The sequence below is a fragment of the Prunus dulcis genome, chromosome 5, assembly GCF_902201215.1.
Source record: "Prunus dulcis chromosome 5, ALMONDv2, whole genome shotgun sequence".
In the NCBI taxonomy this organism is placed as follows: Eukaryota; Viridiplantae; Streptophyta; class Magnoliopsida; order Rosales; family Rosaceae; genus Prunus; species Prunus dulcis.
The window spans coordinates 15794297-15816369 of record NC_047654.1 but is presented as its reverse complement, the minus strand read 5'-3'; the positions used below and the strand labels follow the sequence as shown (position 1 = coordinate 15816369).

The 22073-nt window shown below is 38.3% G+C and overlaps 4 protein-coding genes across 6 annotated transcripts; 2 read left to right on the top strand and 2 right to left on the bottom strand.

Annotated features, from left to right (window-relative positions):
- Window positions 1-3552: 3552 nt before the first annotated feature.
- On the bottom strand, window positions 3553-7365 carry LOC117628678 (probable LRR receptor-like serine/threonine-protein kinase At1g74360). Its single transcript, XM_034361174.1, has 2 exons — window positions 7122-7365; window positions 3553-6917 (listed from the first exon to the last, which is right to left on the bottom strand). Exons 1-2 carry the CDS (start codon window positions 7249-7251, stop codon window positions 3694-3696), a joined length of 3354 nt encoding a protein of 1117 aa, XP_034217065.1. The 5' UTR covers window positions 7252-7365; the 3' UTR covers window positions 3553-3693.
- Window positions 7366-11159: 3794 nt separating this feature from the next.
- LOC117626952 (protein WEAK CHLOROPLAST MOVEMENT UNDER BLUE LIGHT 1-like) lies at window positions 11160-14025 on the bottom strand. Of its 3 annotated transcripts, none has more exons than XM_034358788.1 (3): window positions 13685-14025; window positions 13464-13587; window positions 11160-13030 (listed from the first exon to the last, which is right to left on the bottom strand). In XM_034358788.1, the coding sequence occupies exons 2-3, from the start codon at window positions 13563-13565 to the stop codon at window positions 11300-11302; spliced, it is 1833 nt and encodes a 610-aa protein (XP_034214679.1). In that variant the 5' UTR covers window positions 13566-13587; window positions 13685-14025; the 3' UTR covers window positions 11160-11299. The 3 variants fall into 3 exon arrangements, with proteins under 3 accessions (XP_034214679.1, XP_034214681.1, XP_034214680.1); XM_034358790.1 differs by having other exon boundaries at window positions 11160-13027; XM_034358789.1 differs by having other exon boundaries at window positions 13464-14025.
- Window positions 14026-14813: 788 nt separating this feature from the next.
- On the top strand, window positions 14814-17130 carry LOC117628320 (uncharacterized protein At5g01610-like). Its single transcript, XM_034360741.1, has 3 exons — window positions 14814-15094; window positions 15481-15535; window positions 16597-17130. Exons 1-3 carry the CDS (start codon window positions 15008-15010, stop codon window positions 16974-16976), a joined length of 522 nt encoding a protein of 173 aa, XP_034216632.1. The 5' UTR covers window positions 14814-15007; the 3' UTR covers window positions 16977-17130.
- Window positions 17131-17538: 408 nt separating this feature from the next.
- LOC117628036 lies at window positions 17539-20283 on the top strand. Its single transcript, XM_034360390.1, has 3 exons — window positions 17539-17942; window positions 18485-18607; window positions 19857-20283. The coding sequence occupies exons 1-3, from the start codon at window positions 17672-17674 to the stop codon at window positions 19994-19996; spliced, it is 534 nt and encodes a 177-aa protein (XP_034216281.1). The 5' UTR covers window positions 17539-17671; the 3' UTR covers window positions 19997-20283.
- The last annotated feature ends 1790 nt before the right edge of the window (window positions 20284-22073 follow it).

Below are 22073 nucleotides of genomic sequence, written 5' to 3'. Positions count from 1 at the left end.
CTCTCTCTCTCTCCTCGAATCTCCGGCCACTGGCCGCGCTGCGAACGAGACCGGTGCTAAAAGGACTGGCTCGGCCTCGGCGTCACGACTCGGCCCTTCCCCGACATCGGCCGCCGCTCCAGCTGCAGGAAAAAAGGCGATTTTTGCCTGGTTTTCGCTCAAACTTCACCGGCTCCGATCTCCCTCCTCAAACAGCATTTCTGGGGATCAAGGTATGGAAATTCATCCATTCTTCATAATCTAGCTGCATGTTGGGCAGGATTGGATCGATTCTTAGCGTAGGTAATTGGATTTACGAATTGAAATTAGGCTAGTTTTGGAATCGCGATTCCGGCCACTTCCTGTTAGTTTTTAGGGTAGGCCCAAGAACAAAAGTGGCTCGAAATATGGTGTTATACCTAGGAGTTTGGAGCCGTGGTTTTGAGATTTTTCGGCGATACGTAATCGTTTTGGGCACCCAGCGCTGCCGGCTCGTGTGGCGGCGCTTGGACAAGGGTAGTGAAGTTGCACTATGTCTCGATGAGATTCTCAGGTTGTCACGAGTGCGTAGGATTTCGCGGATCTCAATTCGGACGTCGTTTGACTATCGAACAGATACCGCCTATTGTGCATTATCCGGGTTCGATAGGTTGGGACCGTTGGATGGTCTCAAATTTAATATATGTTAATTTAGGTATTTCTAGGATCGTGTAGGAATTCACGGATTGTGATTCGGAGCCCTGGATGTTCCGATTTAATAATTTAAAGTTTAGGTTTATATTAACCGTCAAATCGTGTGATTGTGAGCGATCTAACTGTCCGATCTGGACCAAACTTGCAAGACGAGTGTTATATTTCTTGTAGAACCCATAGGAACTTTCATATCGGAATTTGGAGGTCGTGGGCCCCGTAGGCCCGTTTGACCAGGGTTAGGGTAGTTTGACCCTTGGTTGACCGTGAGTCTTCCAGAGTAGTCTCCCCGTCCAAGGAGGATTTAAGTGACTGTAGAGACAGGTCTTGAGTGTTAGATGAATCTTGTTGATTATGTGGGATTAGAAGTTAATATATATATATATATATATTTATATATGTTTGTAAAGGTATAAAAAGAGTCTAGAATGTCAGTTTGAAGTGCTATACGCACTACCTTAGGCACATTCCCGGATTTTGGTTACACTACATGTACCAACCTGTGAAAGTTAGGTCCCACGTGGCGTCGGTTATCCGGCGTGCGGACAGGCCCTATACGTGGCATTGGTAGTATCGGCGTATGGAAAGATTACGTGATATTATGTTGAGGTCTCACGTGGCGTAAGTTATCCGGCATGCGAACAAGCCCCATACGTGACATTGGTAGTATCGGCGTATGGGGAGATTATGTGATAATATGTTGAGGTTGCACGTGGTGTTGGTTATCTGGCGCGTCGACAGACCCCATACGTGGCGTTGGTTGTACCGGCGTATGGGGAGATATGTGATATGATGTGCAGGTCTTGCGTGGCGTAGGTTATCCAGCGTTGAGACCCCATACGTGGCGTTGGTTATACCGGCGTATGGGGAGATATGTGATATGATGTGAAGGTCTCGCGTGGCATAGGCTATCCGGCGTTGAGACAGACCCCATACGTGGCGTTGGTTGTACCGGCGTATGAGGAGATATTGTGATAGTATGGTGAGGTCGCACGTGGCGTAAGTTATCAGGCGTGTTGACAGACCCCATACGTGACGTGGGTAGTACTGGCATATGGGGAGATTATGTGAAATACAGAGAAATGAATAAAGATATTGCCTATGTGTAGAATTGGGTTTTAGGGAAAGAACTACATGTGGCTTGATCCCTCAGTAATGGTATGTAGGCAGCCTAAGGTTACTAGGTGTAGCCGCAGACTAAATGTTAGTCACGTTGTTTTATGGAGATTGGTTCGGACCTTGTTGTTGGTCCTGAAATTTAGGTGAAAATGTGATTGTGTTAGGAGGCTAAAACCTCGTATGTTGAAATTGGAAAGGTTAAATGATGCATGTTGAAATTTAGTAGTCATAATTCATATTTGAATTTATCGTTTGCCTTGTTTAAGGCATGAATTGATTTGTTAGCGTGTTTGGTAGTTTGTTGAGAATTATTGGAAGGCCGAACGCTGTTTATGTGAATTCCATGAAATTATATTATGCATGCTGCCCGTTGGGAATATTAAATGTGTTTTTATGCAGGTTGAAATTTTAGAAAATGTCCAATTTATAGGGGAGACTCTCCCGAAATTTCGGCAGAAAGTCTCGGTCTTTAGTAAGTGAGCCCAGCATCTGGGTGATGTCGAGAATTCCACAGGATTCACCTCGGGTTTTGAGAAATTCGAAGCGGGTCCTTTCAACTTAGCTCCCAGTTGCAATTGGGTCCATGAACTTCTTTTTGAGGCAATTACATCCTTTAACTCGACAAGTAGTTCAAATTAAGTCCTGCCGTAACAGAGTAAAAGAGTTAAAAACTTGGAAACCACAAAAGATGAGTTTGACGCAAAAGTCAAAGATTGACGGCTAGCGAAGAACTTCTCGATCTTCTCCACGTCAGCGGCGGCGGTTTCAAAGGTGTTGTTTTGGCAGTTGCAACTGGCTGTTGCGGTGGTGTTCATTCTGGCTCCAAGGGTGTCGCCGTTGTTACGGCGGCAGTGGAGGAGGAGAGCTTGAGGGGATGGGGTTGCAGGTAGGTTCTGGGTTCTACGGGTTGGGAGATGGGGGGTGGGTTGAAGGTTGGGTTGGGATCTGGGTTTTGAAGGGGTGGGCTAAGGAGGAGGGGGAATGAGCTGCGGGATAGAGGGAGAGCTGAGAGAGAGATAAGGACGAATTTTGTTAAGGCATGACTCAATTGGAACTACTTGTCGAGTTAAAGAATGTAATTGCCTCTAAACAAAAGTTCACGGACCCAATTGCAATTGGGAGAAAAGTTTAGGGACGTCTACAATTAAAAACCCTTAAAACAATTACCTCTGCAGCTCAAAAGGACGATTTTACCCCTCATTTTGATGGACAAATTGACAGACTTGGATGACAGGACCCAATTGGAACAACTTGTGAAGTTAAAGGATGTAATTGCCTCAAAAAAATTTCACGGACCCAATTGCAACTCGGGGCAAAGTTCAGGGACGTCTACAATTAAAAACCCTAAATTATAATTGCCCGTAAGTACTAGTTAATTATAAATTTACTTGACGATCACAAACCTTTTGATTGCTCCTGATCAAATTTCCTGGGGAAAAGAAGAGCCGTTGTGACAAACTTATAATCAGTTGGATTGAAGACAGACCAATTTTGCGGATTACTCATATAGCAGCAATCATACATGTGTGTTGGATCAATTGACAATTGGCAATGGTAGCGTGCCCACTCCCTTGCATCCGATTTTGAATTGCAATCTCAGTATATTAGAGTATTTTAGGATATTGAAAAAGAAGAGGGTAAATAAACTGATGTTATATTTTTGTCCATCATATTAATAGAATGCTATTATCAATGGAAAAACATGTTTCACAATTTGATGGTAAGATTCAACAGAATTTGGAGCACTTCACACAAGAGTTTATATATGGGCAAAATTGAGGGGATTCTTTAGCATAATGAATCATGTTTGTTTACAAGAAGAATTACAGAAATAAAATTTGAGTATGAAATTAAATTACTTTGCAAACTATGTAACACTTTTTTGACAGAAACTAGAATTTAAAATCAAAATGGAGGAGGGGAACCATAATTGAAATCCCCTTGGGTGCTGGATATCTTGATTAACATAGCTAACACCTCCTTCATGTTTGGTCTTGACTGTGGTGCCTCGGCTGTGCACTTTATGCCAACCTTAAGCAGCTCACACATCTCCTCTGCCCCATCAAGAAGCCCAGACCCCATAAGCATAACTGGTATCACAGATCTATTGAATCCGAGCCGTCCATTTCCCATTACCCTTCTTGCCCATTCTACAAGGCACTCCTCTCCTCCATCCACTGCCCTCCTCCCAGTTGCCAACTCCATTGCCAGCACCCCATAACTGTACACATCCCCTTTTGTTGTGGCTTGCCATGTCTGCCCATATTCTGGTGCAACATAACCAACTGTCCCTGCCACCATTGTGCTCACATGACTATCCCCCGCATCCACTATTCTTGCCAACCCAAAATCTGTAACTCTAGCCTTTCCATCCTTATCCAGCAGCACATTGCTAGCCTTCACGTCTCGGTGCACGATTGCGGGGAAGCACTCGTGGTGTAGAAACACCAAGGCTCGAGCAACATCAACCGCCACATCAATGCGTCTGTGCCATGTTAGTCTTACTCTATCGGACACAAGATCCTCCAAGCTCCCACCTTCCATGTACTCATAGACTAGTATTTTTTCTGATCCATAAAGGCACCAGCCATGAAGAGTTACAAGGTTTGGGTGAGGCCAGCCAAAGCCATTTCCACTAAGAACCTCCATTTCAGCTCTGAATTCTCTTTCACCTTCAAGCCCTTCTCTTTGAAGCTTCTTCACGGCTACTACTCTCCCATCAGGCAATACTCCTTGGTACACTGTCCCAAACCCTCCTTTCCCTAATATCCTCTCTTCAGAAAAATTGCACGTAGCTTTCAAAATGTCAGCATGTGTAAATGCTGTTTTGTCCAAACGAATGACCTTGACGGTATCTGATAGCCATGGTGATGAACCGGTGGAACTTGAGGCCAAGTCATGCCGGTATTTGACGTCCTGCAACAGGTATCCTGGTTGCTCTGCAGGGCTCTTCCCAAATAAGCAGACTACAAGTGACAAAACTCCACATATCAAGACAGCAAGTAGTAGAGCCAAGACCGCCATATATGCAGCAAACTTTGTAGGCCTTTTAAGGTTCACATTTGATTTCTTTGCTCGTCCATCTGTGGAGTTGTCAATGAACGGTGGAAGTTTCAGGAGGGGGTCACCAAGGTAAGAGTCCTTCTCAAATGTTGCCAATTGCCCACTTGAAGGAATTACACCAGATATGAGTGGATTGTATGAAATGTTGAACTTGCTTAGTTCAGTCAAGCTGTTTAAGCTCACAGGGAAGGTGCCAGAAAAATTGTTGTAGGACATATCAAGATTCTGCATGCACTTAATATTCCCAATTTGCATTGGGATTTGACCTGAAAAATTGTTCGTACTGATGTTGAACACTACAAGTGGCAACTGACCAATTTTTGCAGGCAGTTCTCCATTGAATTTATTGAAACCCAAGTTTATCATACTAAAATTTTGCATCTTACCAATATCAGGAGGTAGCTGACCTGAAAGCTGATTCCCACTCAGTTGAAGATAACCAGAGATTTGAAGTGTTCTTACTGCAGAACCAGCAGCACATATGGGAAAGAGGCCATTTCCTTTAAGTAGCCGATCCCATATGCTTCGACAACTCTTCCTAGTGAGGATTGTATACACAAAACTGAATGGAGGGTAATCTGCAGGAATCCATCTCTTCATTGCTAAGCACTCCCCTGATCCAGGTATGATCTGATCATTGTCCAGATTATTTGTTTCAAATGTTGGCTTAACATTTTTCCCAATCTTTGTCAATTCAGATGGGATTGGACCAGAGAGCAGGTTGTTGGCAAGATTAAGCCACAACAAGCTAGTACAATTTCCTAACTCCTGTGGAATTGGACCAGATAGCAAATTGTTTGCAAGCATCAACCACAACAGAGAGCTCAAGTTTCCTAAGGTGCTGGGAATTGCACCAGTTAGGTTGTTGAAGGAAAGGTCCAGTGCTTGGAGGGACAGAATGTTTCCATAGTCTGGTGGTATAGTTCCATTGAATTGATTGTAGGCAAGGATCAAGAACTTCAATTTTGGCATTTGAGCAATTTCAATTGGTAAAGGACCTGTAAAGTTGTTGTGGCTGAGGTCTAACCTTGAAATATTAAGAAGCTTGAGAATTCCAGACGAATATATACCGCCGGTGTATGAATTTGAGTGCAATACAAGAAACTTCACCTGTCTGAATCTCCCAAAAATATCTTGTATATCCCCTCCAAAATTGTTCCTACTCAAGTCCAAGAAGGTCAAGTTGGTCAAATCCAAAAGGGTTTCTGGGATCACTCTATAGAAACTGTTGTTGCCCAAGAACAAAGCTTGCAGACTGGAAATCCTTCCAATCTCAGACGGAATTGATCCTGTAAAATTATTTCCCCAGAGATTCAATATGACCAACCTCTGGCATTTTGAAATCTCTGCTGGAACTCCACCAGAAATATCATTTTCTGACAGGTCCAAAACTACCAAGCTACAGTTATTTGTGAAAATGGATGGCAAAATAGTCCCACTAAGATAGTTTTCAGCCACTGAAAATTCCCTAAGCTTGGTGAATCCATTCCATATCTCTCCACTAAAATAGTTTGCGCTCAAATCCAAGTACTGCAATTTCAAGCAGTCATCAAAACTGTGATCAATCCTACCAGTTAAGTTATTTTCTGAAATATTAGCAACCACCAGATTATTGCAAATTCCAGGAAAGCTCATCTGCAAATCCCCATTAAACCTATTGACAGCCAAATCAAGAACCTCCAACTGATTCAATCCATTTAAGTTGAGCTCACTGTCAATAATGTTATGCGATAAATTGAGGTATTTGAGGCTGTGGCATTTACTGAGGTCCTCTGGGAGAGCTCCGCTTAGAGTGTTTGTGGAGAGGTCGAGGTGTGAAAGTGCTGTGAGTGCCGAGAAGTTTGGGAAAATCTCACCGGTGATTTCGTTGTTGGAGAGCTCAACGACACTGACTCTCGTGTCATTGTTGCATGTAACTCCATGCCACTTGCAGGGGTTGTTGCTGTGCTGGTTCCATTGTGAGTATTGGCCTTGATTTACTGGGTTATGTTGTTGCAGAAATGCTTTAAGGCTTAGCAGAACTTCTCTGTCTGTGTCTAGAGAATCTCCGGCAACAACAGAAGCTTCTGTCAAAGACAAAAACAACAAATTTGTACTCGTTATTATAAACAGAACAGAATCCTCGAAAAACTAACCTATGATTGCCTGCACATATTTGTAGCTGTAAAGAATCATCATCGGGAAACGATCACATGGGTTTAAATTAAAAACAGAAAATAAAACTGCCCATATTAAAAATAAAAAAAAATCTCCAAAATCTCAACATGTACCTGCTGTGATCAAGACAAGGAGGGCTAAGAATATGGAAGACAATATGACCCATGAATTAGTCTCCTTGTTTGAGCAGTGCATGATCTTCTGGCCTCTCGGATTGTTGTTTGCAAAAGCTTTGGTGTTCATCAATTGCTAGAGTGGCATGAACAATTTTCTCATAAAAACAAGAAAAAAAAAATAAAGAATTATAATTTACAGGTTATGAATGTGCGTGTGGAAGTTGAACATGTTGGAATGTCTTTGAAGACACAGCCTGCATATGTACACGAAAACCAGACCTTAGAACAATGACTTTTTCTTCTTTTTTTAAATTATATTTAAGTGATTTAATATAATATTAGAGAATTGATTATTGGTTGAAAATGTTAACGATGTTGGTTAATTGTGTTGATTAGTGAAAGCTCTACTATTACTAATACAAGAATTGCTTGCTGGGAATGAGGTAAGGGGCCGTTGAGCCGCCCATGTTGACCGGTTCACTTAAACCGGCTTGGCATTTGACTCAGGACCCAGGAGAGAGAGAGAGAGAGAGAGAGAGAGAGAGAGAGAGAGAGAGAGAGAGAGGACACCGGAAAAAAGAGTCCCATGTCCATGTCTTATATGCTTTCACGTTGGTTTGTTTTGGATTCTAGAATTGACATTTTCTTTATTTTATTTTTATTTGTAGTATTTGGAGAAATCATATGCTATAAATAATAATATAAATGAGAAAATAAGGTGATTTTGTTGGTTGTGTTTGCTTTACCAACCCAAGCAAAGTTAGACAAAAGGAATAATAATTTTCATAGTCAAAGGACACCCATGGTTTTGGAATTTGATGCAAACCTTTGAGAAAATCATAATTACCCTCACTGTAAAATTTTCTCCACATAGAAGTTGAGTTAGACCCGTTTCCTTCATGTTAAAATCCAATTAATAATAGTAATAGTTTGCATGATGATTGTTTTCAAATCTTAGGAAGACAAATCTTGGAATGCAGGGTACAATATCATTAGCATATGGTACAATTTGCGTATGCTAAAATTGGTGGCTCACCTAACAAAGATTTTTTATTATATTTTATACAAACGATATTTTATTTTAATCTAATATAAACTAAGAAGAGGAGAGCACATCCGCTTTAGTCGATTTAGTTAAGCCCATATTTGCTCACCTAACAAAGATTTAAATTCAAAAAAAAGAGACAAACATGAAATAATTATTTATTAATCTGCATGAAAAAATAAGTACACCCTGCATGAATAATTCTTTGGTAATAACTTCTCATTTTGATCTAACACAAGGTGTTCAAATAAATAAAGACTGCAAATGATGTCCCAAATCATAAAGAGATTTGGGGCTCAAAAGTTCAAAACTTGAAGCCAACCATGATGTGGTCAAAATCAGAATCTTTGGCTGCTTATGATATAGTGACATAATAAATACATATATAATAGCAGAATAAATAACCTTTTGTATATAAGACAATAGCAGAATACTTCCCAACGACTTCTAGATGGGAGGTTATCCACACCAAAAAAAAAAAAACTTCTAGATGTGACCTTGACTATCTGAGGAGCACATCTGCTTATTGGTCTTGTTCAACTGTGCACACGATCTACTATTCTGCAGAAGAATTATTTGTTTCTGGGCAACCAAACGTACCTTCAAGGAAGAGTAATATTTAAGTGAAAAGTCCCAGACAAAGCAGACAGAAAATTTACCAAGAAAATGACATTAAAGACTTATAAATTGCTTCTGCATGTAAATCCTTGGAAATCAAAGTAACCGGTCAAAGAACATGTTTTTCATTTTCATGGTTTTATTTAGTTTCTAAGCCAAGACTTGATATGGCCTGTCCTTGAGAGAGGCTTGTGATGAGTTTTCAAAGGTAAGTGGGCCATGCAAATATCATCTGGGTCGGCCAACAGTCGTCATCTTTGATTTGGGTTCACGGCAAAGCTAAGGAAACTATTCCATGTACATGTACTTGGGGGACGTGGGCAGTCACTGTTTGCTTGATTTAATTATATCATAATTCATATTTTAATCAAGTAATTAATAAATTCAAAGTCAAAGTGGAAGACTCTGTTTTGTCAACTATTTATGTTAATCTTTGTTGGGTGAGAATCTGTGGGAGAGAGAGAGAGGGAGAGAGAGAGAGAGAGAGCTTTGTTCTTCTAGTTGCAGTGTTGTGATCACAAATTCACAATCGCAAGCTTTTTTATTTTATTTTATTTTATATAAATACAATGATCCTCTAAGAAGCCTTTATATTCATGTTATTGTACATAAAAGAACCCTTCAAATTCATAAAAATAAAAATAAAAATAAAGAAAATGCCAAGCAGCATAGAGTCAAACTTAAGCATTTCAAAATAAATCAATGAATGAAATGTTTTGAAGCTAGCACTTATCCTCTAGTAGGGATGAGGTAATCGAATGTGGACATATAGAAACTGAGTTCTTGCCTCTTATATTTATATAAATCATTGAGATGAGTTTAGATATTTTAATCATATATATATATTTGGAGTTCCATCTAGTTTATATCTCTCAGCCAAAAATTCTGCAAAATATTTTATAATTGGATTTGAAATTTGATGCATATTGGCCGCCCTTGTGCATTTAAATATTAGCATGCAAAAACAGAGCTTTGGACTGAGGTTTGGAAAGGAAGAGAATCAATGTCAAACTTTTTTTCATGAGTTGCTCAATTATTCAACTAGACAATTTAAAGAAATCTAAACAAAGATAATAACCCAACCCGAGACAAGATCACGGAAACTTTGAAAGGGAATTTATTTTTAGTTAATAAATCTCAGACATTTGGAGACAAGATCATAGTAACCATACGGCACACAATTGATGATATTTTCTTTAAATTTAAAATCCCTAAAAGAAGAGACAAAACATATAATTTACCAAATCGTAAAGTTGAAAACTTTGCAAGATCAAGATAATTTTGAGGTAGCTATTCAATTTCAAAGCCAAAATAGATTAGCTAAACCACATATATTAAGAACAAAGTAAGCCTAACCCAATTGTAACACCAAAACCACAACTTCCACAACTTTTGCCTATCCACTACACTAAAGGTTTGTGTTACAAACTATGTTCAAGATCCGTGAATCATGTGTTTTTAATCAAAATACAACTCAATTAGTGCATTAATTATAAGATTATTAATTGCTAATCTATGGTCAATTAAATACAACAATCCCCACCCCACCCGTGTGCAGAAAGTTGTGATCATTTTGGTCTAAAATATGCACTCATAGTTTCATGTTCAAACTTTTATACTATAAAGACTGGAGATTGGACCATAACAGTACATGAATAAAGAAATTAAGTTCACAGTTCACACTATGACTATCAACTATGTTCATGCTATAGCTAAAACCCTAAACCCCATGTTCAAAATTCTAATACCAAGGATGTGTTTGAGAGGTTCTTCTAGAAAAAGTGCTTCTAAGTAGAAACGTACCCTAAATCCATTTTGGCTTAAATGGCCCTGTACTGCTCTCATCCATATCATAACCTCTTTAACTGCACTTGCAGTGCACAAGAAACTAATTGGATCAAAATTTTGTGCTATGTCTGTTCAATGTGCCATAGTGTGCGAACTGATATGTTACAAACTTTTTCTGCTAGCTAATTTGAATTCGAGGACAACGAAAGCCTAATGGAACTTAGTGAATGAGCAGCAGCAGTAATAATGGAGAGTTTCAAGTCATAATTGACTGTAGTTGGTTATTAAGCTTGGGAACCTGAGTTATATTAAGGTGGAAGATTGTTGCTTTGGTGAAGCAGCTGCCTGAGGTTGTTCTGTTTCGGAGAGCATCGAAAGTTACTTGAACAATTAGTTTTGACTAATGTCAGCATCTCCCTTTGAAACATCGTTTGTGCTTGAAGTGTAAAATTGCAACAAAATGCCTATTTGTTAAGTTTAAATGAACCTTCTAGTATAGAAACTGGTCACTTATAAATAATAAAAAAAGAAGATGTACAAGATGAAGACGTGCAACGGCAGCATAAGGAATACATTTACATGGATAAAACGAATAAGCACACTAAGAAATTGGCATTATTGATCCAACGTTCTGATACACTAACCTTAGAAAACAAATGAATACAACAAGCAGTATTTGCCAGTCACATGAACAATTAGTTGGCCTAAGCTTAACCAAGAACAACTAGAATTTCATGTTAAGTATCTTACCCAAAGGCGGACATATTTTTTGTGTTTCTTCGGATGCAGGAGGGCTAAGTTGTTTAGGGGACTCATATGGAGGAGGGCTGAATTGTTTAGGAGTAGATACCTCCGTAAGCGCAGCAAGAGCAGCTCTTCTCTTTTGCTTCACTTGTCGCCAAATCCTTATCTGGTCCTCTAGTCCTGCTTTAGCTTTCTCAGCAAGATCAGCCCTAGTAGCAGCCTGTTCAGCCCGGTTGCGGAATTGCGCTACCTTTTCCATTGCAGCTTCCAACTCCTTCTTCAAACATTCCAACTCAGACTCCTCTTTCATGGTGCTTAAGCTTAACTGACTAAAGCCTTCCTCCAATGGCAAAGGAATTTGATCAGCCTGCTCAGCCATCTTAATCAAGGACTCGTATTCCTTCAAAGAAATTGTTACTTGGGCCTCATTCTCATCAGTTCTCTCTTTTGCTTCAGGGTTCAGTTCATCGATTCTAGAAACCACAACATCTTCCTGAGAATCTTTCTCAAAATGAGGATCAACAAGGATAGAGTGTTCCTGATTTTCTTCCTTTAAACTATCTGCTCCTTGCTTTAACATTCTGTTTTCCTTCTTGGCGGTCTCTGCTTCTATTGCTAGTTGCTGAATTGCTAGGTACAAGCCAGACTTGACATTCTCAGTTCTTGCTTCAGCTGCCTCTGCTGCTGCAACTTTTGACCTCCCTCTGTGAAGCTGAGATTCCAGCATTGCTATCTCGACCAGTGCTTTGTTTTCGCTTTCCTTGATCTCATCAATCTCAGTTTTGGCCTTCTGTAGTTCTTCAGTAAGAATTTCAACATCACTCTTCAAGCTATTGGTTACTTCATTTGCATTAATTAACCCCAATTTTAATTGATTCAGCTCCATTTCTAGTGCCTGAATGAAACCTTCCTGGTCCAAGATCTTTCTTTCCTTAACTTCTAACTCTTCTTCTAGCTGCTTCAAGTCATTCATGCCATCAGAAGCAGCCTTCTCAGAAAAACTAAGTTGTTCATTCACCTGGTTAATCTCCAATTGAAGCATATCAATGAATGAAGACTTGGCAAGGAGCTGATCCTCCAACTCCTCCATCATTCCTATTTGTTTTCTCACATCCTCTAGCTGCTCCTGTGCTTGAAGAGTAGCTTGTGCAGCTAGCTCAATCTCAGCATCTTTCTCAGACAACAAAACCAACTTCTCTTTCTCTGCTTCAATAGCAGCAACCTTTGACATAACCACGGCTTCACTGAGCTCCGAGACATGTTTAAGAAGCTCTTCTGCCCTCTCTTTCTCCATGACGAACGCTGTTTCCATCAGCTCCGCTTGTGTTAGAGCCTTGAGCTCCGAATCTCTGGCATCGGCGAGTTCTGTTTCCATGCTAAGTAGCTCTGCTTGTGTGGCCTTCAACTCACTAAAAACATGCATAAGCTGCTCCCTTACCTTGAGAGTGTCTGAGAGCTGATCAGACATCTCCCTCACCTTGGACTCAAGTTGGTGCACCTGAGTTCTAGCCTCTTTGCTTTCTTCTATGTATCTATCTCTCTCAACCTCAATGTTTTGAAGCAGGATGGAAAGTTCATCTGCTGTGTACTGGTGGTGTTGCAGCTTAAGAAGAACTTGCATGTAGGCGGCATCCTTTGCTTCCAGTTGTACCTTGTAATTAGCCAAATCTTTCAAAACACCTTCAAGCTCTCTCTCTTTGTCACTCTCCTCCTGCAAAAGAATGTTGGAGGATCGACAAAATTTAGTCAATCTACAATCACTATTTGTAGGATTTGCAAGATTTTAGGATTTCCATATGGTAGGTGCATAATGCATACCAAAACAGCCTATCAAGAAAACAATTACATACAATTCATTACAAGATTTATGCATATCACCTTCAAATATGCATTTCAAAGAACTACTAACAATTTGAGACTCGCCTAAAATTCAAACTGGAAACCCTAGAAATTACAAAATAATGATCAAATCTCATACATCACATCTCTAAAATTCACAGCATAGTTGCATAAACCGAAAACAAAGCTATGAGTTAGGCTAGAAAAACCATATGCATATATCACAATTCAAACTTAAAAGAAAGAATCTTCTAATCTTGAAACAAGAAGTTAATGGCAGGTACACATATAAGGTTAGGTCTTACATCGGTGCCGGTAGGACGGGTTTTCCGGTGATCAGTCTTCTCTTCAAACAAAGACAAAGCAGCCTGGACTGATTCAATTGGTTTGGTATCAATCTCTCCCATACTTCCCAATCAATTGAATATCCTGGAAACAAAAATGACACAATTACAATTTATGTTAGTATTTTTTTTAAAAAAAACTATACCTCAAAATCCATTAATGGGAAGCTGAAGAATGGTACCTGAAATTGAGTGAGTGAAAGGGAAGAAAGGAAGCAGAGGAAAACTTATCTGAAACAAGCAAGAATTCTGGAGATACATAACAAAATGAATCATGGTTTTATGTGGTTTTGGAGGATGCTACAAAGTTCCAGTCTGTGTTCCGCCTGTGCCTTGGATTGATCACCAAAATCAAAAGTCTTGGTTTCTAGTGCTTGGAACTGTTTAATTTCCTTCAAAACTCAAAGGATAAAGGATATAGAAGAACATAGATGACTAAGCAAGCAATTGTCCCAAGTCCAGTTGTTGAAGATGGTATATACCTTAAAAATTTATAACTAAACATCTTTAATTCGACCGTAAGTGTAACATATGTTCATCAGCGTCACATTCTCGTATGTTTGATTTAATATAAAGAGCCGATCGAAAGGGACTTTTCACTTGAGAACGAAAATGCCAACTGGATGACATGTGATTTTGTCTCATGGCCCCATAAGCACATTTAGCCTCGTACACCATTATTGAACCATGAAATGGAGAATGGTTAAAATGTTTCGTCCCCATCTCCCTTAACTTGCAATATAATTAACACTTATTATCGGCTTGAGTGAATTGGAAGCATAGTTAACTTAAAATGTATCTAAAATATTTATGGTCGTTTAGGTCTGACAACCCGACGGCACGAAGAAAAACTTTATCAAATACCAGAAATTCATTACTTCATAAGTAACCATTTAAATTTGACATGTTTCCTTTTCTTCTGATGCAAACTTCAATCTCTAAAATTGAAATTTATATTTTTGATAGAGCTTAAACCTATCCATTTGGTTATAAATAAATAAAAAAGAGTAAATCTTATCAAAATTTGAAAATAAAGTTCATCACATCAGTTTCCTAAATTCATGATCTGATTTTGACTTTGTAATGAATCGATCCGTATTGTTAGAGTTTGTTCTTCCAAATGTATCAAAAAAAACAAATTTTTTTTTTTTTTCAGTTTTATTACTTTTAAACATAAGAGTAAAAACCAGCTTCTTAATTTTAGTTTTCAACACCGGAAATGAATTTTTTAATATTTATTAATCGACTTTTTGTTATTTATTTTTGTGATGTAGCAGCATCATGTGAGTTGGCAGATTGGTAGTTGCCACTCATATTTCATATGCTTATGATATGACTCATCATCTCTACTCTGTTTTTCTCTCACAAGCACACTGCACACTACACACAGACGGAGAGAGATTAACTGAGGCATTCTTCTTCTTCATCTTCCAATCTGGTTGAGTCGTAAGAGAGACCTTCAGAGAGGACTGAGGAACTGAGAAAGCCAAAAGAAAGGAGGAGAAATGGAGAAAGCTCTGACGAAAGTTGGGAGCTTTTGGATGTCCAAGAAGGCCAAGGAAGAGATCTCCAACATCACTGAAGATCTCTCTGTATGTTTACACTCTCTTCCCTACCCTTTTCTTTTGGTTTTTCAATCTCTTTTCTTTCTTCCTCTCTTGCATTCTTCTTGATGATCTTGAATGTATTGCCTTCTTGGCCCTTGTTCTTTCTCTTTCTGTAATCTTGACATAATGCTGCTTAATGGGGAAGACCCATTTGATCATTTTACAAAGAGCTAAGGGAAAAAGATAATCAATTGGTGGGTTTGTATGGAGACCCGTAGAGATTTTAAGATATTGTCTTCCTTAGAATTCTGTTTCACTGAGATCTTTTTCTTTTCTTTTTTTTGGTTAAATCTAGATTGTGTTTCGATTTGCTGATAATACAATACAAGTTTTGTGTTGCCTCACACTATACATGTGAATGATAATTTCAGTCACTCTCAAACACAGTTGAGGAGAAGGCGAAATGGATATTCAACAAGCTGAAAGGTATGGAGCTTTTTTTAACCTCAATGCACTCATTTTATTTTGAATAAATACAAGAACATGAGCATGGTGCTATCTGTTGTTGTTTGACATATCATTCCTTCTGAGTTTACTGATAAATTTTTTAATTCACAAGTTTTGATGTTCCTCTTTAGTCTTGTATATCTTTTCATTTGGAAACCTTTCATAACTTCTTGAGGGTAGACAATAATACTAGACATTGGTTTAGAATTTAGAACTGGGAACATTGTTGCAAGGTAGAACAGAGGAAAACAGTGTAATTGGAAGTAGCCATTTGAAAAGCAAGTTCCTTTTGTCATCTTCTTGGCCTTGTTTTTCTAGACAAGTCTCTGCATTTGCCAAATTTTTGCAGTTGCACTTGATTTCATGATTCAGAGCTACTTTAAAGATACTTCATTTAATTTAATCAGGTAGGAATACACAGCTCCTTTTGGACAGGGTCAAATCCACAAACAAGTAAATTAGAACCAAATAGAAGCTTAAAAGAATATGCATGTATGGTAGAGTGTCACCAGGCCATGATGTGGCCTAAGAAACCTCTCACTAGTTATGGAGTATCCTTCATTTATGAGTTGGTTTAGATATGTAAAAGAAATATTTGGATTTCTCAACACTTGTGACAGAAACTGAGTTAGCCTAGATTACTGACCAATTCGCAGGCGCTTCGGATACTTCCCACTGCCTACTTAATAGCAGGATGAAGATAATAATACATCATTATCTGTGTGTTCTGTATGCAATTATTTTGTTATCTGGCTGGACTGGTTCAAATTGTTCACTTATCACATGGAAATTCACTTGATGTATCAGAATGAGCATGGCTTCTAGTTGTTTTATCTGCTTCACAATAATAAACATACTTTCTTCTTAGAGTGAACTCAAAATGCACATCACTTAAGTGATCCTAACTCTACGTAGTTGGTAACCGCTTCCTCTACAGACAACATACCTCTTTTTTCTACTAAAATGGCAAAGTTTGTGAGGATGTTGGTACATGTAGTTTCAAAATAAATGAAGCTGACCCTTCTGCTCTTCTTTTATAGGCAAGCCACAAAAACCGTTGCCTGATCTTCTCCGAGAGTACTACCTTCCTCCGGGCCTGTTTCCCCGGAACATAACATGTTATGAATTTGATGAATCAAAGGGCAAGCTCATTGTCTACTTGCCCTCTCCCTGTGAGGTGAGTTTCAAGGACTCATCTGTTGTGAGGTACAACATTCGCATCAAAGGAACATTGTCAAGGGGAAAGCTTAGTGGAATAGAAGGAATGAAGACAAAGGTTCTGGTTTGGGTTAAAGTCACAAGTGTTAGCGTCGAGGGCTATAAGTCTGACAAAGTGTGGTTCACTGCCGGAGTGAAGAAATCAAGGCCCAAAGATGCCTATGAAATGCCTCGAGATGCCATTAAAGTTGAAGACTTTTAAGGATGCGTGACATTTTTCATTTTTACAGTCATTCTTTTTTTGAAAAAGAAAAAAATCTTAAGCAAAACAGGAATTGTGTACATCATTGATCCCTTTTTGGCTATTCCATATGAAAAATTTATGCCACTTATTGGCATCAGATTGTTCATGATCATTATGAATCAGTTGACTAGCCTCATTTGATCTTAAATGTTGCTTGATCAACACCAATTGCATGTTGTTCTATTTTCTTTTGAAATTTAACAAAAAATTGAGAAATTATAAACCCTACACCGGTTACTAGAACGAACGGAAAAAAAAAAAAAAAAGCCCTTGGGAATTTTCACTTACCATATGAAAAGGACAGAGCTTGATTTTGTAAAACCCACAAATCTACAAGGAGTTTGAGAGGAGCTAAGGAGAGAGCTTGAGGGAGTTTTGAGCTGTGAATGAGGGAGGTACTGTTCTCAAAACAGAAACAAAAAAAGTGGCGGGAGGGGGCATAAATTCAGTTAGTACAGGTGTTAAAATCTCATTGGATGCGAGGCCATGTCAGCATCTGGCCTGGCACCCCAAATTACTCCAGTTTGAGGCAAGTTTTCTCTAGATTAGACTGTAGTCTCTTCTGCGAGAGAAACTTCCCCTCGTTCCTCGTCTGGTCCAATTCACTTTGACAAATCAATCAGAGAGAGAGAGAGGGGGAGAGAGAGAGAGAGATGAGTTCTTCTTCACCTTCTTCTTCTTCGCCTCACCGTTCTCGTGGTGGTGTTGATAATGGTACCAGTAGCAAGGGCAAGGGTGAAGATAGACCACGCTTCTTCGATTCAAAAGCAAAGAGCAATTGCTGGGCAAAGGCTGATGTAGTGCCAGGTCGACACCCTGAGAGGTGGCGCAAAGACGCTGCCGGTAACGTTGTCTGTAAGCGCTTCTGCAACTGCCAGGGCTGCCTCTGCTTCGAGTACGATCACATAATTCCCTTCTCCAAAGGTCCTAACTTTTCTCTTTTTCCACTGAATTGTTTCCTTTTCTTTCTGTGAAGTTTCAATCTTTTGATCCTTTTTGATGATTTGTGAACTGAGTGTTTTCGTTTTTAGCGTTTTGATTGCATATACTAGTTGCTTGAGCTCAATTTCGATATTGGTGTTTGAGTTTTGCTTCTGAACTAGTGCAATCATGTCGCGTTTTGTTTTCGAATTTTACTTGCCCTCTGTATTTGTTCAATTCTATTCTTGGTGCTGAGTAATGGTGGGAAAGAAACAATATACAGAACTAAAAGTTTTGAACTTTTTTCTACAATTGTTGCTGTGTGGCATCCTAAGTAACAATACAGGACTTCGGTGACTTATTATAATATAATGTAATTTACTTTGATTTAGACTTTTTGGGTTTTTCAAAACCTTGGCATTGTGGAGGCAAAAAATTTCAAAATTAGTTCTTTACTCCTCAGTTCACCAAATAAACAAAGAGGAGCCTTGATTTGTCAACCAATTAGGTGTTTGAGTTCATTGAGATTTGGGATTTTGTTGTAGGTGGTGAATCCACAGAAGACAATTGTCAGATTCTTCAAACAAGAGTGAACAGATTCAAATCAGACAAAGACCAGATTGACAAGACTCAATTGAAAGGTTACTCTTGTGATGTCAAGTTTACAGGTCTGATTTCCATGTTCTCTTGTTCACTATTAATATTAGATTCTATGTTCTGTTCTGTTTAGCTGATACTTTCCATGTTCTGGTTATTGGGTTGAGGAAAATAGTTTTGGTCTTTGAATTGTAAACACCATTTCATTCTCATGGTTTGTATCTATTGCTTCTAGGGGGAACATTACTAAAATATTTTCAAGTAAAGAGTGCATATGACTTTCAGTCCAAACAAAAAAATAAAGTTCACACGACTAATTTATTATGTCATTGGTTTCTACTGTCCATGTCTATAGTCAAAGTTTAGAAGGCGCTTCGTGAATCTACGTGATGTTACTTAACTGTAGAAGTTTAGTTCTGATGCTCCTTTATTCCATTGATAACTATTTCAAATATCATCCCAAAAGCATTCATCACGATTTTGAACTGTTTTTTTGGTCTATGGTAGTGTTTGTCATGGTATTTGGGATTTATGTCTCAATATGTCCAATGCTTTGTAAATGTTCTATTCAGGTAATTGTTCCCAATGGAGATGCGCTAAGAGTATTGTGGGTTAGATTTCTGGGGACAGAATGAAGGGTTGACTTTGGTTAGCTTGGTCTTTGTTGAGTTGCACCTAAACTTACCGGTTTTCCATATTGAGACTGATATTGAGTTGGAAGTACAAATTTACTAAGTTTCTGGTATCTAGTATGCATTTTAATTAGTTGTGAAAAAGTTCTGAGCTTTGTATCCAGAAGACACTAACTTATGATCAATTATCTAAACAGAATGGAGCATATTTCTTTACTCAGGAATGGGGATGTACATTGTCTAACTTGTATTCAATGTGAAAACTGCACAGTGTAGATTAAGCTATACCTTCACTTAGAACTTGTTTCTGATAGCAAAATGTTCGCTTGAAAGTTCATAACTACTTTCTGCCATTATTCTCATAACAACCCTTTTCCCTGATCCTTCCTTATATCCTTGAATCTTCTTGCTTGTTCCTGAGAAATTTCAGATCTTGCAAGAGTCTCAAGTCTTTAATTACTACTTGCTATTGAACATTGATGTCATCATAGTCATACGTTTTAGAAATAATCATCCAAACTTCTCATAGCCTGTCTGCTTGAGTCAACGTAAATGTGATTTGCTTGGTTGAAACAGAAAACAAAAAACAAATGTATGCACTAGCCTTTGACACGTTCTCGTTCCTGTAGCAGCTATTAGAACTGGTGAGACATGCATCTCAGAATCATGTATTTCGTTTAACTTGCAGATAAGGAGCTTGACATAATTGAAATGGCCGTGTACGGTGATGTGATTCGGCCAGGAAACCAGTGCCGATGCAGAACTGTAGCCGAGATGCTTGGCCAGTACAAGTCAAAAGACAAAACGGCTGCTTGCAAGTTACCGTAGATGAGGGCCTTTAGCAAGCAACCAATGACTAAATTCTGAATTCTTTTTCAAAAAACTACAGTGAACCATCTGTTGAATTTATGACTCTGCACATAAATTTGGGCCATCTTGATAAATGGTCTCATTAGAAGCATGAATCAAATCTTAACTTCCTTGTGCTATCATGGCCATTGGCCTAACATTTGAAATCACACCCCTAACAAAGCGGGGCCATTATGAAATGCAGGTAAACAGTTTTCTTATCCTGCCTAACAAATTAATAAAGTTTCTCATTATCTTTTCTCTTAGACGAGGTTGTAGCTAGCACTTGTTCAGATCTAACCATATATTATACATGGTTCATGATACACCGTCAAACTCAAATCATTGTAGGTTGGACCAAAATCAATAAAGACTAGAAACTCTGTAGCTAGAGGTCTGTTTTTCTGCTACTGCAAATTGACATTATGTATGTATACTATTACTAGTGTTAATTATAACAATGATAACCCCTAACTATTCTGCTGGCAAACATTATATATATAATGGAGGAGACAGATTTAAGAATTCATATCTTTTTGTATATGTGGTTTCTTGTGGAAGGCAAGGGTGGCTTATCATTCACATAAGCACCGCAAACTGCACGAAATCTAGGTTATGGGAGAATCTCTATGCATGCATGTATACATAAGAAAAAAAAGATATATGATCTGTTCTTCTTTCTTCTTTTTTTCTTTTTGGGGAGTGTTTCTTCCCATCAGATCTTCTCCTGTCTCAAAAAATAATAACAAATGAAACCCACCCCACACCACCCGCCCACCCAAAATAGATATGTTGTTTTGTTTGTCTTGTGACTTGTTCTTGCAAGTGTGTTATTCTATTTTTTTCCACTTACATTTCATTTTTTGTTATAGTAAAAAATATATATAAGTTGAAAAAAAGAGATCGAAAAAATCATCGTTAATTATTAATCCTAATATTTGTTGACTTTAATGAGTGAAGTCGTTGGACTAAATGGTCTTTGGCAGTGACACACATGCAACTAGACCTACCTTCAAACTACCCCATCATCAATCCCAATATTCGATTTGATTTGTAATTGCACAGTTTTACTGTGTCATCTATTCGTAAACAAGCTTTCATTCGTAGACAAAATGAAGTCTCTTGTGAAATTAGGTCATCCCAAATCAACTTAGTCAAATGCATTCCTTGGTTGGTGGTCAATGTTATAATATATATATAAAAACAAATAAATATAATGCCAAGTTTTTATATTTATATATATTTTTCTTGTGCATAAGTAAGTGGTAGCTAATGATCTTGATTGGATAATGGGAGGCAGCAATCATAACTTAAGGTAGTAGTGCTGTGGTAACTGGCATGCACACATCATAATATCATTTCTTAATTTCTTAATTAATTCAACTAAGATGGATTAATTATTATAATCCAATGCATGGTCCAAGGTGCAGCATCACACTCAGCTGAAAATGAAAGATAACCTAAACCAGTAAGTAATATTCACATTATAAATAATTAATGTTATTTGTATATGTCATATGCAAGTACAATCGAAGCTTCATAACATTGCGTATTTTTCTTGTATATTTTATTACCAAATCAATGAATTTCTTAACCCTAAAATAAAATAATCAGAGGATTAGCCCTTAACCCTAACATAAAATATATTTGTTCATAACTTCATACCTGTCATTAGTTCACATACTCACTTTCTCAGACATGATTGAATACACTAGCTTTTCAGCTAACTACTTTTGACATTCATCATCAATGGCATGGCCCCAAAATATCATTTGAAAGTGTGAAACCCCACTATTCATTTATTTTCTACACTACCAAATTAATTAAAAATATAAGATAATTAATTTCTTCATTAAGGTGGGCAGTGCAAGTGCACCAAACCAACTTGAGCAAAACTAAGTTTAGCATAGAGATGCTTCTTGTCCCATTATTTTAATGGACCCCATCAAACTCAAGATGTGTGGGCCATGGGACTTATGAAGCAGAAGGCCATATGAGAAAATGTCAGAACTTAGAAATGGGAAATCGGCAAAAGAAAAGACCCTGAACAGAACAC

Excerpts from the sequence above, each read along its gene's own strand:
- LOC117628320 (XM_034360741.1), top strand. The coding sequence starts at position 15,008 with ATGGAGAAAGCTCTGACGAAAGTTGGGAGCTTTTGGATGTCCAAGAAG. Across the intron at positions 15,095-15,480 it reads ACATCACTGAAGATCTCTCT|TCACTCTCAAACACAGTTGA; the intron begins GTATGTTTACAC and ends TGATAATTTCAG. Across the intron at positions 15,536-16,596 it reads GATATTCAACAAGCTGAAAG|GCAAGCCACAAAAACCGTTG; the intron begins GTATGGAGCTTT and ends CTTCTTTTATAG.
- LOC117626952 (XM_034358789.1), bottom strand. The coding sequence starts at position 13,565 with ATGGGAGAGATTGATACCAAACCAATTGAATCAGTCCAGGCTGCTTTG. Across the intron at positions 13,031-13,463 it reads CCCGTCCTACCGGCACCGAT|GAGGAGAGTGACAAAGAGAG; the intron begins GTAAGACCTAAC and ends ATTCTTTTGCAG.
- LOC117628036 (XM_034360390.1), top strand. The coding sequence starts at position 17,672 with ATGAGTTCTTCTTCACCTTCTTCTTCTTCGCCTCACCGTTCTCGTGGT. Across the intron at positions 17,943-18,484 it reads CATAATTCCCTTCTCCAAAG|GTGGTGAATCCACAGAAGAC; the intron begins GTCCTAACTTTT and ends ATTTTGTTGTAG. Across the intron at positions 18,608-19,856 it reads TTGTGATGTCAAGTTTACAG|ATAAGGAGCTTGACATAATT; the intron begins GTCTGATTTCCA and ends TTTAACTTGCAG.
- LOC117628678 (XM_034361174.1), bottom strand. The coding sequence starts at position 7,251 with ATGAACACCAAAGCTTTTGCAAACAACAATCCGAGAGGCCAGAAGATC. Across the intron at positions 6,918-7,121 it reads CCTTGTCTTGATCACAGCAG|AAGCTTCTGTTGTTGCCGGA; the intron begins GTACATGTTGAG and ends TGTCTTTGACAG.